Source organism: Lichtheimia ornata, assembly GCF_029851405.1.
Source record: "Lichtheimia ornata isolate CBS 291.66 chromosome Unknown scaffold00076, whole genome shotgun sequence".
Taxonomy (NCBI): Eukaryota; Fungi; Mucoromycota; class Mucoromycetes; order Mucorales; family Lichtheimiaceae; genus Lichtheimia; species Lichtheimia ornata.
Genome location: NW_026695396.1, coordinates 21,931 through 35,673, shown reverse-complemented (window position 1 = coordinate 35,673; position 13,743 = coordinate 21,931). Strand labels below are relative to the sequence as shown.

The window sequence follows — 13,743 nt, the reverse complement described above, 5'->3', positions numbered from 1 at the left end:
TGCGGAAAGAGGAGGAACCATTACCATGGAAACAAGGCCAACTTAAATACACTCCCGCCCACACAGTCCCATTTCCCCCCCCTCTCGATCTCACTTTGCAAATGGGGCGTTACCAAACCAACTTAGGTGTAGAATTGCGTGTAGATTACGATAAAGTAGTTTATTTCAATAAAAGGTTTGATTGGGAAGGAAATGGACCCATCAAGATTCCATAGCAACCATAGTGCAGATTGCCCGTCTTCCTTGATTCCTCTTGACACTTGGCGTGTTATTAACTCTTTTTCCGTGTATAATGATGCGTTCGTTTTGAAAGTATAGTTTATTATAATAAAGAAGGGTTGTTTGGGATGCGGATGAGTGCGTCAAGGCTGTATAGCTACCACACCATATGAATGAAAGTGTCTCTCGAATCAGGTTATGAGAGTTGATACGTCGTCTACAGGTACTTTCAGATGTAGCGATAATTCTCGTTCTCATAAAGGCGCTATAGTTATCTTTTAAAACTTCGAGTAATGATCCATCATCATGTACAAGTGTGCCATTGTGACCAGAATAGGAAATGCAGCATGGCCTGTGCTCCACACGTTGCTATCCAAATCACACCCCGCACTGTAATGAGCTCTTAGGTTGTTGCAGGAACTGGAGGATGATGATTGCATTGGGTAATATCGGTTCATTGTACACAAACATCCAGTGATAAAGAAGTCACCCATTGTGACAATATCACGCAAATACCACAATTGGTGGGATGACTACATACTTGGTGGATGGGTCACACATGTTATTGGTTGGTCTAAATCCAGGAGTCGATCTGCATAAGAACGCACGGGCCTAATCGACGCCAAATCCCGATCATAGTACGATCATGGATGGCTTGATTACGAGGACTATACACAATTGGAATATCGAGTTGTAGTGATTCTTGTTGATCCAAGTGTATAGGATATCATTAATACACATATCAAAATCAGCAGCTGTAGCAAGCGGGGAGCTGTGGAGTGTACAAATGAGAGAACAAAGAGAGCGAAAACAAAGAGCTCCACCTTCTCCTTTTCCGCTTTACAAAGCAAGGTAATCCTAACTCCTGTTACACATAGCAGAGTACCAACTGCTCCCATTGCCTTCAATGCTTAGCTTCATTGGGTGAACAGCTGGTCAATGGCGACACTTCCCAGCGCAGAGCATTCAAAAACAAGCACACGCGTGATCGACCCATGACTCATACTTCCATTGCAATACAACATGTACGTTCAATCGACTCCATTCTTTATTATCCATATTGAACATTGTAGTACTAAAGTTCGAGTGTAGTTCGCCGCTTTCTCGTTCATACAAGATCCCAAGGAGTGTTGTGCGTATTCGTTCCATGGCTGCATAGCTGCATTGCTGCACATTAGGTATGTTGACATGAAAAGATAGCGCCATCGTTGATTACTTACGTAGCGTGCATCACAAGTTGAACATGTTGGATGATCGTACATATGGGCAGTAACAAGGTATTGATCTCGAAGCAAAGACGTTGGACATTGTCTCATCGAGGTATAAGTTGCAATCACGTGACGCTTCGATCAACATGTATGGTTATGAGGGATGGATGCAATCAAGTGCAGTGAGGGGAAATCTTGGAATGTTGCTTTGGTTACTTGGCGCGTCGTCAGCAAGAACGATGGATCATATCACGTGGCTAGGCTTAGGATGACGATGGATTGGATGGAATGGACGAAAGGTGTTTACAGCCATGGATGATATCGGATTCCTCGAGCCAGCGCATGCAGCGGCTATCTTCTACTCATGGATGAAGGATGTTTATGACGGCAGCAACCACGACTTCGATGATACTTTTATCCCTGTTATCTACGTGACTCACCCGTACGTTATTCAATTTGCAACGCTGTTCCGTTATCATACCTACTTGTGACACCCGCACTACCATGTCCTAGTCTTCGACTTCTTTTATTAAACGAACATTCGATTCAACCTAATATTCAGAGCACAGTATTATCATTTCATATGTGAACGATGTGGATCACTTCATGGTTGTGGATTAAGGGGGAAGAGAAAATTTTAAGGTCGAAAAGCGAGATGGGATCATTTACATCATCGTACGGGTCCGGATTTTTTGTTCTTTGGGACATTGGTCACATGCTGATAGACGAAATGTAGTGGGAATTCTCAAACACTTATATTTCAAAGACAATAAATCCATAGTGAGGGTACCCAATGTAATGCATGTTATATAAGCTTGGCTCATTGTGAGCTTAATTCATTATGTTCAAGAGAGGAGCTGTGATACAATGTGACACGAGTGCATGAACATGCCATGCTTACCTATGACATTTCTCAGTACAACAACGAACCATTCCACAGGGCAACCATGGGCAGACCTGACTATAGGGAATGGAGCTGCTTCATGCATCTCGCCACCAATAGTATTGATCCCTCACAAGTTTCGTTCGCTCGGCTTTCTTACACAAACACGCCCCTTTGCATCTTTGGCTCTGCCAGGACAAGCTACTTGACAATGAACAAAGACTACTTCCATATAGCATCATGCTTGCCTTATATGTAACACATAAAGGTGCCTCTATCTCTCGTTCTCGGAAATCCTCTACGATTCATTATGAAAACAATGGGGAACCTATACTGTAATAAGTGGGATGGAGCTGTTGCTGCTAATTGATTGTATTGGGAGCAAGGTACTCTCAGCGTGAATTAGCACATGGTGGTTACACACGTGTCGTTGACAGGTTGCTGCATAAATGGGATCATGATTGCCTGTAGAAAAGTACGTAAACATCAAACGGAACACGTATAAGTTATTACGTGTATGACAAGTCATAGTCCCATAATCATACGTATTGGGATGTGGAGATCAAGCTGCATTAGCCAATTTGCATAACCCAATGAATACAATGCACAAGGATCTTAAGATACGTCGATTGAGCAGTCGTACTGAAACTCGCTTTTTCTCTTAAGGTCACCCACTCTTTATTGTATTAGAAAAGGCGTATATTTCTAACACCATCTAGACTACGATCCATAAACAAGACGAGACGAGGAATAAGCTAGCTAAGGCCCAGTGGATGATAAACAATGCCTTTACAATAGCTTCTTTTCCATGGTCGTCTTTATCCATCGCGATCTCCATGGCCATGAGAATTATCCAAGACACGAATATAAAGGAATGCGATCCTTGCAGGCTTTCTTTTGGATGCCAATGAGATGTGGGGCTTCAGCAAACAACATCTTGCCAAGAGAATGGGAAACCATGCTTGTCTGCGTCATTGTCGTTGTCGTCATCTTCGTGCTATGGTGATGAATATCGTCAATCTCGTAGAGGCTGCCATCGTCGTCCCTATAAATAAAAGAAAGAACCACACAATCAAATCACCATCAAATCACCATCAATACCATCGCTTTCATAGCACCCTGGAGCCCATACTCATCACTCTCATTCATCGTCTCCAACATAGAAAGAAAGATTCCCTGTCGGCCCAATCGTCAAAGAGTAACCACCAACATGTGTCACGAGAAGGGAGCCAAATGGCAAAAGGTACAGGCTGGGAGTCGAACCCAAGAAGAGATGATGCCCAAAGCTGCATTACCTGACCAAGAACCTATTCAATAATATCATCACTCATTGTTACCTTATACGCCTCTTCCATTGTCTTTGTCCACTGTACTTCTTGCCTCTCATCATACGTATAAAGACCTTTCATGTTGGGTTGCTGGAAACCGAAAGCCATGGTGTAGTGTAGTCGAATAGAAACAAAAAGCCAAATGAGCCAACGTCTTGAAACCAATGCTGCCGTCTATACAAGGAGCACATCAATCGAACAAGCTCTTCTGCTACATTGGGCTTTGAATGTACCTTTAACACCAAGCGTGGAGCGGCATGACAACGAACAAGAGGAAGCAACGATATCACCTTGGATACAGCACTTGGACACCTCCCTAACTATGGACATATGAATACCCTACAACCGATAAGAGCATTACCTTGATCGGGATGTCGTGAATGGGCTAAAAGTAGAAGAGGGACAAAGACAAGAGTCGTGGAGTTGCAGTTGCCAAATTCATTACACCATCCCCCGCATTCGATACTTTTCGCATCAATGATCGCATCATCGCAGTGTTCGTTACCAGCAATAGGCCATGAACGTGCACCATAACTAGTTCCCCTACCACACGAGCAACACCATGCAACATGTTTGAGTCATGATCTCATGCTGCATTTTTTGATATCGCTTTCCATCAAAATGATGATGTCCCTAGTGACAATAAAGAGCCAACTATGAATCCAGACGCAAATGTGCAGTGGCGTTTAGTCCACGTTAGTGGCTAGCGATCTATACCGTTTATAGCAGTGTGCTCATGCATCTGCCTGGTTTGGTGACAGGATTGAGGAAAAATAGGAGAAAAAAAGAGAGCGGGAATAGGATGGGTGCCAAGTTGTTTTTGCTCATACTATTGACATGCACATGCTGTTAATGAAAAGAAGCCAAATCATCTCCTTGATGTGTGGGGATCTCCTTGGAGTAAGAGCTCCCTGACTGACAAGTTTTCTTGAAAGGGCAGCACATTTTCAGTGAGATCGCCGCGTCCTACCATGTATGGCTCGTGCACTTTATTAATGATAGAAACGCAGGTAGAATCTATATAATATCGTACTTCCCCCGAAAGGACTTGGCAGGATTATTGGATCAAGATACGATGGAACATCCAAAGAATAAAGTAACCCCACCATCACCACCAACTGCATGCAGGAGGAGACAAGTGTCAACTCAACTTAAGCCACCCACAGACATTCGTTAGGCTATTTGTTTTGATATCTTTTTTTGTGATGCCCCTTGTACACACTCTGGTTCTCATCTACCAACCAACAAACGTATCAGCCGACTTCATCCGCATACCTCCCTTTTCCCCTTTCTGTCTCCACAAATCCAGCCCCGCAGCTTGGTTAACACTTTTTTCATATGCATTTCCCTATATCCATCATCTTTTTCTTTCCCTTTTGTCTCTATGCCTAGCACAGAATCAAGCAGTGGGTCTTTGTCTGATACCACTTTTCGATCTCGATTAGCAGATGCTCTGCATATAACGGGTTACCATTTTGTAAATGCCACACGCATACCAAACGTGGATCATTGTAATAATAACCTCAGCCTTATCAATGGATACAGGTAGCGCATATCGAAATCAACACCGCATCATAGGTGGCACTAATGATGGATCATGTAATAGGGTGTCCGACAAAATGGCGGTGGTTGCCAAGGTGTCAAACAACACTTTTCAACTCGAACGCGAATACTACATTATCAAACAGCTCTATCAGACAGCCGATGGTCCTCAATATCTAGGTATGTCATCATCCACATCCATATTTTTAACATGCATCGTTGATTAAACTATGTATCCATGTTATAGTGCGCCCTGTAGAGTATACTCACTTATCATCGAGCGGACTTGCAGTCGCTATTTATGCCGACGCCTATAATGATCACCAATTCTCCAATCGCACCATCGACGACATTGGCACCTTTTTACGACTAGCAATACGATGCACCGATATCATGGAGTTTATTCATCGCCACAGTACTGTACATGGCCAAATCAATATGGATGCTTTTCGATGGGATGGTGCCACTGGAGTACGATTATGGAATTTTGCAGTCAATGGCAGTAGTGGTAATGCTTCCTTTGAAAAATACCTCACGAGCGAAGGATGGCGAAAGTACCAAAAGAATCAAGCGATCATGCAAAATAGCCTGATTTACATTAGCCCCGAGCAAACGGGTCGTACCACATACATGGCCGATCATCGATCCGATATTTACTCATTGGGTGTTGTATTCTTTGTGCTGTTGACAGGCCAATTACCCTTTGAGGGAGGCCCATTACAAATTGTCAATAGCATCTTGAGTCGAAAGATGCCAGCTGTACATGACATTCAATTGAACGTCCCTGAAGTGATATCCCAAATCATCGAGAAAATGGTATGCAAAACACCAGACGATCGATACATGAGCATGCATGGCGTAAAATGCGATCTTGAGGAGTGCCTTCAACGACTGACTACAGGAGATACTGGGGTAAGGAATCAAAAAGGAGATGTATATAAAAGTGGATGGGTGAAATGGGTGTACCTGGATGTATCGAAAACCATTCTCCAATTGACAGGTTGGGATAATGGGATCGAAAGGGGAGGAATATCGATCGCCGCTTTTGCCATATATATCTTACGATGTCAATTTAGGTCATCCCCTCATTTCCATTGGCACAGCATGACATTGCATCAGTGTTCATGATACCACGTACCGTATACGGTCGTCAGCCCATCATTTCCAGAATGATTTACATCATCGAGCTTTTCGTGAGCCAATACAAACCTGTCAAAATCCGGAGTAGCAGACATGGTAGCTCGTTTGAGGCATATAGTAACAGTGACCCTGACACAGAACAAAAATCATCATCAACGCCGAATTCACCCCCTGGACACGATAACAGTGACATTTCCAGCACAAGTAGCAGGCTTGTCTCTATCAATGGGGGAAAGCAAGCAGCTACCGTTGTTGGTATCTATGGACCTGGAGGCATTGGTTAGTTAATGTTATCTCCATGGCAATGGTTACCAACCACATATACTATATAGGAAAGTCTACGCTATTTAATGTTGTGCAGCCCTTGGCAAGAAAGAGTGGGTAAGATGACATTGTATACAAGGCGTTGTTTACTATATGCTCACGTGGTGATGGTTTCCAAGGTATATTACGTCGACCAAATTTGACTCGAGGAACAAAGTCCCGTATAGCGGCATGCTGCGTCTACTATCACAAGCATTGCAGCAAATATTATCTGAGACCGAAGAAGAAGTATGCCGGTTTGGTGATCATTTGAAAGCATGGTTGGGCTCCCAATTCTCCAACATTGCTGTGTTGGCAGATAGGGTACCGGAGCTAAAGTCGCTGCTGGTTGCTACGGGCGAGAAAGATGAATTTACAAGAGTACGTGATGCCTCCCAATTCCAGGTGGATGATGTCGAGGCCCGATTACGCTTTCATAACCTGTACATTGAAGTGTTTCGTGCCGTATCCAATTGGCGAATGATAACCATTGTAAGTCACGTAGAGATGAGCTACATGTATTCTACACCAGCTATTGATGACTATGTTGTGGTTTAGTTTATTGACGATCTACATCAAGCTGGTAGGAAACGAGGCAATGATGGATATCTGCTTACTGCATGAATATTAACGAGCGCTTTTGCAATCGTCGTAGATGACCCTTCGGTGGATGTTTTACTTGCATTGCTTCTCTCAAAAGTCAACATCCTTGTTTTCATGTCATATCGTGACCAAGAAATGAATGACAAGCAATCGAGTCTCCTTGAAAATCAATATGCGAATATCCAATTCATCGAAGTGGGGAGGTTGACAATGGATTCCATGACCGATTTTGTTTGTGACACGTTACATCGGCAGCGTGATACCACCGATCGCAGCTATGTAATGCCGCTTGCAGAGCTCATTCATCGAAAAACCAACGGCAATGCCTTTTTCGCGGCACAGCTACTACGAATGTTGGAACGCAAGAAGCACATTTATTTCAATTGGGAATTCAACGTTTGGGAGTACGATCGTGAACGTATAGAACAAGGCACCTTTTTGGATACCATGGAAGCTGATGTTTCATTTATGGTTGCTCGGCTACAGGAGCTGCCTCATCATGGTCAGCAATTGCTCAAGCTAGCATCCTTTGTTGGCGACACTTTTTCATGGTCAACAGTGAAAGCGTTGATGGCAGGATCAATATCGGATGATGAAAGTGAGGATGGTAGCAGCGATAAAAGTAGTGTAATGTCAGCCGACACAGCTACCGATAGCACCCAATTTAGTGGGGCAAGCCAACGATCCACAAACACAACCATGTCGCCATCTTCAGGAAGCCGCAAGACCTATGATCCCATTAGTGGGTTGCATACAGTGATACAGGAAGGATACGTTATGCCCATTGGTGATGGTGAATTCAAATGGAGTCATGATCGCATCACACAAGCAGCTGGTGAGCTTGTAAAACCTGGTGCACGGGCCAAGATCCACCTAAAAATTGCCCAACATATGATGCAAGGTAATAAAAGGGGTCGTTCGTGTTCTAAGAGTAGTGGGCTAACAAGCGTGATCATGTTTTAGAAAAACTTGTGGATTCATTTCTGGTAGCTGATCATCTTTTGAAATGCCAAGAGCTATTGAAGGTTATGGATGACAAGGATCCTTATCGAATGTTACTCATCGATGCAGGCAGTAAAGGCCGCCAATCGGGTGCTCACAACATGGCCTTCAATTATTACAAGGCGGCTATAAGACTCGGTGATCCTGAAAAGGATTGGGATGAGGATCATTATGCAAGCAGTTTACAAGTGTACATCAATGCGTTGGCTCTAAGCTTTGTGATGGGCGATAATGAAACGACCGAGGAATGGATGGCAACCATTTTCAAGCATGCCAAAAACGCTTTGGATCGTAAGGCTGCCTATCTTATCCAATCACGTTATTATCTTTTGGAGCGGAGGCCACATGATGGGCGTGATTCCTTGCTTACCTGCTTAGAAGATCTTGGTAACGAGAGGTTTTTATTCAAGGGCAATCCCAAGGAGGCTATGGATCAAGAATACAAGCAGCTTGAGATGACAATTGAGGAGGTTGGAATTGATCAAATCCCCGATACCAAACTAGCGAATGACCCACATGTGCTGGCAACAATGGATATCTTGGAGGAATTGTAAGATACTAGATAACCATCCGATTCATTGAACACGTGCTCATATTTGATGATAGAACGCATTTGCTCTATTGGACTTCACAATTGCATGAAATGAGCACATGTGCAACTCGCGTTGTCAACATGGCACTGAAACATGGTATGGCTCCTGTTGCCAGCATTGCTTGTGAATTCCTTGCACTTGGCTATATCCATATGTATAAAAACTATGCAGCTGCGGAGGTAAGCACACATCTCTAAAACATGTCTTTGGATATCACATGATGATTAAGCAGGTGATTGACCCTATTGGTTTAGAGAATGGGACAACTTGGCATAGTACTTGCTGATCGCCATGGGGGCAATTATGAAAAGGATAGAACGTATCTTCTATACGGAGTCTTTATCGGCCATTTCAATCGCCATTATCGAGATTCAACGCCGTTGTTGTATGCTGGCACGCAGCATGCTTCTTCAGCAGGAGACCGAGATTTCGAGTTTTATGGTCAACTCAATCGCGGCACAAATTTGTTTCAAATAGGACATCATCTCAGCGATGTGCTTCCGGTAGCAGAAGATTGTGCCGATCAAACCATAAAGTGGTCGGAGACAACCGATCGCAACGTGATGGCGATGGCAGCAGTGCAAGTGATCAAAGCATTAATGGGACGCACCTATTGGGAAGATGGCAAGGTCTTTGATGGCGATGATGGCTTTAACGATGAACACTTTATCACCGAGAGCTGCATGAAATTAGGCTCAGCCTCTGAAATCCCTCTCAATTGGTATCAATCTCACAAGATCATTGCCATGACATTATACGAGCATTACGAGCAAGCCATTGAGCTTGGAAGTTTCTGTTATCGTACGTTGGCTCAAGTTCCTGGTATGCGACATTCACTGGTGGCCTTGTTTTATTATTCTATTGCTCTCATTGCACGTGCACGTGGCAACAACAAGACATTGGATGATTGCATCAAGCAAGTAGCCATCAACCAAAAGATTTTATACGAGTTAATGCAGCATTGCCGTGTCAATTACTCCCTATATTGGACATTGGTTGAAGCCGAACTCGCAAGTCTTGAAGGGCATCATCGTATCATAGAGGCCATTTCATTATACGAAGAAGCTATCAATCAAGCACGTGAAGGAGGATGGTATCTGGAGCTTTGCATAACACATGAGCTGGCGGGTGCATTCTATTACAGACAAGGGATACGTAATGTGGCATATACCTTGATCAAAAAGGTAAGTAACAATGACAACGCTCTTTGTTGCTAGGCAACAATGACTCAATGATTGTATTTTTTAGGCTGTCGATCTCTATACTGGCTATGGAGCATTTGGAAAATCACGGCACCTCAATGCTAAATACGTTGACTTGCTTAGCTTGTTCAATGACGACCGTATTGAAGCACGTGATAAGAGTGCACAAACCGATCCTTTTCCATTATTGGCAACCGCTGATCGCGATCCACAGCAAACATGGAGCAATTCATCCCACGACCATGCTAGCAGTAATCCTTTGGCAAATGAACCTTACAGCTCGGAATTAATACCACCCGTGACTACGGAGCAAACACTGGTGACCTTGGATATTGTAAGTACATAGCAACGTTACTTTTCTCTATACAACAACATGCTGATTCGTTTACATGTAGATCGACATGGCATCCATCCTCAAAAGCTCCCAGGTGCTGTCATCGGAGGTTAAGTTTGATGCCCTACTCAAGAGCATGATGCATATCATTTTGGAAAATTCTGGTGCCGATCGTGGTGCTATTATTGTTAATGAGGATAAAAGATTTGGTATCGGTGCGTATGGCAACCAGGAAGAGGACGACCCAATCACGACATATGATGAGCCCGAACGTATCAACAAGAACAGTTCTTTGGTATCAAGTCAAATCATCCATCACACGATCCATACATCAGAGAGCATTTTCATTGCCGATGTTGAACAAGATGCACGATTTGCTGTGGGGTCGTGGTTCGAGCGTGCTGGCAAAAAATCAGTCATTTGTATGCCTATCATGCACAAGGCGTCCACAGTGGGATGCTTGTTTATTGAAGGAGCTGTTGGCATCTTCACACAGCGCCATATTACTGTACTTGGATTACTATGCCAGCAAATGGGTATCTCATTGACGAATGCCTCGTTGTTTAAATCCGTGAAACGTGTGACTACAGCCAATGTCAAGTAAGCCATCATAAGGTCATAATGAATTTAGATGCTTATTTGCAAGCTTAGGATGATTGAAACACAAAAGCAAGCATTGGAAGAAGCAAGACGTAGTAAGGAAGCAGCTGATAAGGCGACTCGATTGCGAGAGATCTTTTTGGCCAACATGAGCCACGAGATTCGAACACCGTTTTCGGGATTCTATGGCATGATCACATTACTGTCAGAGACGGAGTAAGTTTTCGGATTGGAGTAACACGAAAAAGATGCAATGCAAGTAATAATGCTGTTGAATAGGCTCGACCCCGCACAATATGACCTTGTGAGAACCGCCAAAGCTTCATGTGAAGGATTACTTCAAATCATTGATGACCTTCTCAACTTTTCCAAACTTCAAGCAGGCAAAGTGTCATTGGATCTTGCTCCTGTGCATGTTGAGGAGCTTATTGCCGACATCACCGATATGCTGATTGCCATTGCTATCCAAAAACGAATTAACGTTACATATACGGTGGCAAACGATGTACCTGCTGTTATCATGGCAGACGCCAATAGGCTGAGGCAGTATGTATTTTTTAATCATGATGAATGTATGTATAGATTTTACTAAAACATGGATTATAGAATCGTTATCAACTTGCTCGGGAATGCTATCAAGTTTACGCACGAAGGCGAGATCGTTATTCGATGTTCTATTGATAGACATAAAAAAGGCACGATGCAAACCAGCAACGACGAAGTCCCATTGCTATTTGAAGTGGTGGATACCGGTATTGGCATCAGCGAGGAACAACAAAAGGTGCTTTTTATGCCATTCTCGCAAGTGGATGGTAGCACCACGTAAGTCATAGCATCATACGAGCATACAACGTCATCTTTAAAGCTCACACTTGTATATCATGATTAGACGTAAATATGGTGGTACTGGTCTTGGGCTTTCAATTTGCCTTCAGCTGGTTACGTTGATGAAAGGAAATATCGACGTGATAAGCGAACCAGGAAAAGGGTCCAATTTCCGGTTCTCCATTAAGGTTGCACCCGTAAACGATAATGCAAAGGATTTCAGTGATTCAATGAAAGCATTATCCGAATGCCTTGAAAAGACACGTGTACTTGTTGCCGATACACATAGTTCCACCATCAACATGGTGAGCAATTTTCTTCCCAATGTCCCACTCGATGGTGTATCCGACTACGTCGATCTGAAGCAGGAAACACCTTATGGCGTGGTCATTGTTGGCTTGTTGTTGGCGCATAAAGAAGGAACTCTGAGTCGCTGGGAGACCGAGTTACAGAAAATCATGAAGCGTGCAAAGGTAACGGTGGTGATGCAATATCCCCTTGCAAGCGGTAATGGTGGAAGAGGCGATGCTGCTCTTATTGAACCCTCTCATTGGGCTGTGGAACGAGAACAACGGTGTCAACAGCAGCAACAACAACCCTTCCATATATCATCCTACCGCCATCTGGATGTACAACAAGGCCTTGTGCGTATGGCAGTGCCATTACGACGCAACAAGCTATTGAAGGTGCTAGCTGGATTTTTGGAAAATGAACATAGGGAATCACCCACCAACAAGACGCCTCGTCCTACTCATTTCAATCGTGCAGCTAGTAGCGAGATAAAACTGGCAATCGAAACCATACCAGAAGAGCATCGTAATGCATTTAAAAAGATGCACATTTTGATTGCAGAAGGTATGTATATCAACCGTTTATATAAGGCAATGGGCTCTAACAAGGTATACTTTTATTATAGACAACGTCGTTGCTCAAAAGTTGCTTTACAAGCAATTGAAGCGATATGGCTTCAATGTTACTTGCGCCAATAATGGTGCAGAAGCTATCGCAGCATGGGAGAATCAGCCAATGGGATACTTTAGGATAGCATTCTTTGATCATCACATGCCAAAATGCGATGGCGTGGAGGCAACCAAAACAATCCGAAAAATGGAAAAAGAAGCGCGTCATGGCAACATGAAACGATTACCGATTGTGGCACTCACAGCTGACATTCAAGATAGTGCACGGGCAATATGCGTTAATGCTGGAATGGACGGGTAAGCAATACTATGCATAAACGCTCATAATACCTTGAGTACTAATGACATTCTCTATGCATATTGAAGGTACCTAACAAAGCCATTGAATGAGTTTGCGCTTCTTGAATTTATCAAGCAGCATTGTATAGATCAATAAATTGTCATCAAGCATCACTCATTATAAGGGAGTAGAGTTAGCGTGTGGTTACGAATATACAAGGGCATGTGCATGAGTCTCAATGTCTAGCCTTTTCATCGTGTCTGGTTCTTTCCATCGGCGATCACGTTGTAACACAGGTCCATATGAATGTGGCGTGCCGATCGGTAGTACAGCATGGGGTTGTTAATTGATCATTCATTGGTTAATCACTACTACCAATCGTTACCCCATAAGCTTTAACAAAGCACCATGGCTATTGTAGTGCCTCCAACCACGGCACAAGTGGCTGCTATCGACGACGTTCTCGAATCATTCATCCTGTGTGTGGAGGTGGGGGCGAGATGTGGGATTCAAGGGTTATGCAAAGTAAAAAATAGGGGTAGAGCAGAATCAGCCTCAACTTTTGGTTACACAATGTTGGTGCTGCAACCGTCAACAAGCAATACAAAACAAGCTTTTCTTCCATGGATGATGCTACTTGATCTGATGATGCTTTTTGAATGAAATGGACTTGTTACGTTTATGATGGTGATGATATCATCATGAATCATCGACCCAAAAGATCATGTTTTATCAGGAGCAGAAAGGAAAGTGAAGGGTGG

At 43.4% G+C, this 13,743-nt stretch overlaps 1 protein-coding gene across 1 annotated transcript; it reads left to right on the top strand.

The window, feature by feature from the left end:
* Positions 1–5,022: 5,022 nt before the first annotated feature.
* O0I10_010776 (uncharacterized protein) lies at positions 5,023–13,138 on the top strand (the record flags this gene model as incomplete). Its single annotated transcript, XM_058490751.1, has 19 exons — positions 5,023–5,183; positions 5,245–5,360; positions 5,428–6,092; positions 6,257–6,599; positions 6,653–6,701; positions 6,764–7,115; positions 7,182–7,206; positions 7,279–8,127; positions 8,190–8,778; positions 8,835–9,000; positions 9,076–10,005; positions 10,070–10,357; positions 10,419–10,957; positions 11,009–11,173; positions 11,237–11,503; positions 11,564–11,779; positions 11,847–12,637; positions 12,699–12,999; positions 13,069–13,138. 19 exons carry the CDS (start codon positions 5,023–5,025, stop codon positions 13,136–13,138), a joined length of 6,882 nt encoding a protein of 2,293 aa, XP_058338451.1.
* Between the last annotated feature and the right edge of the window lie 605 nt (positions 13,139–13,743).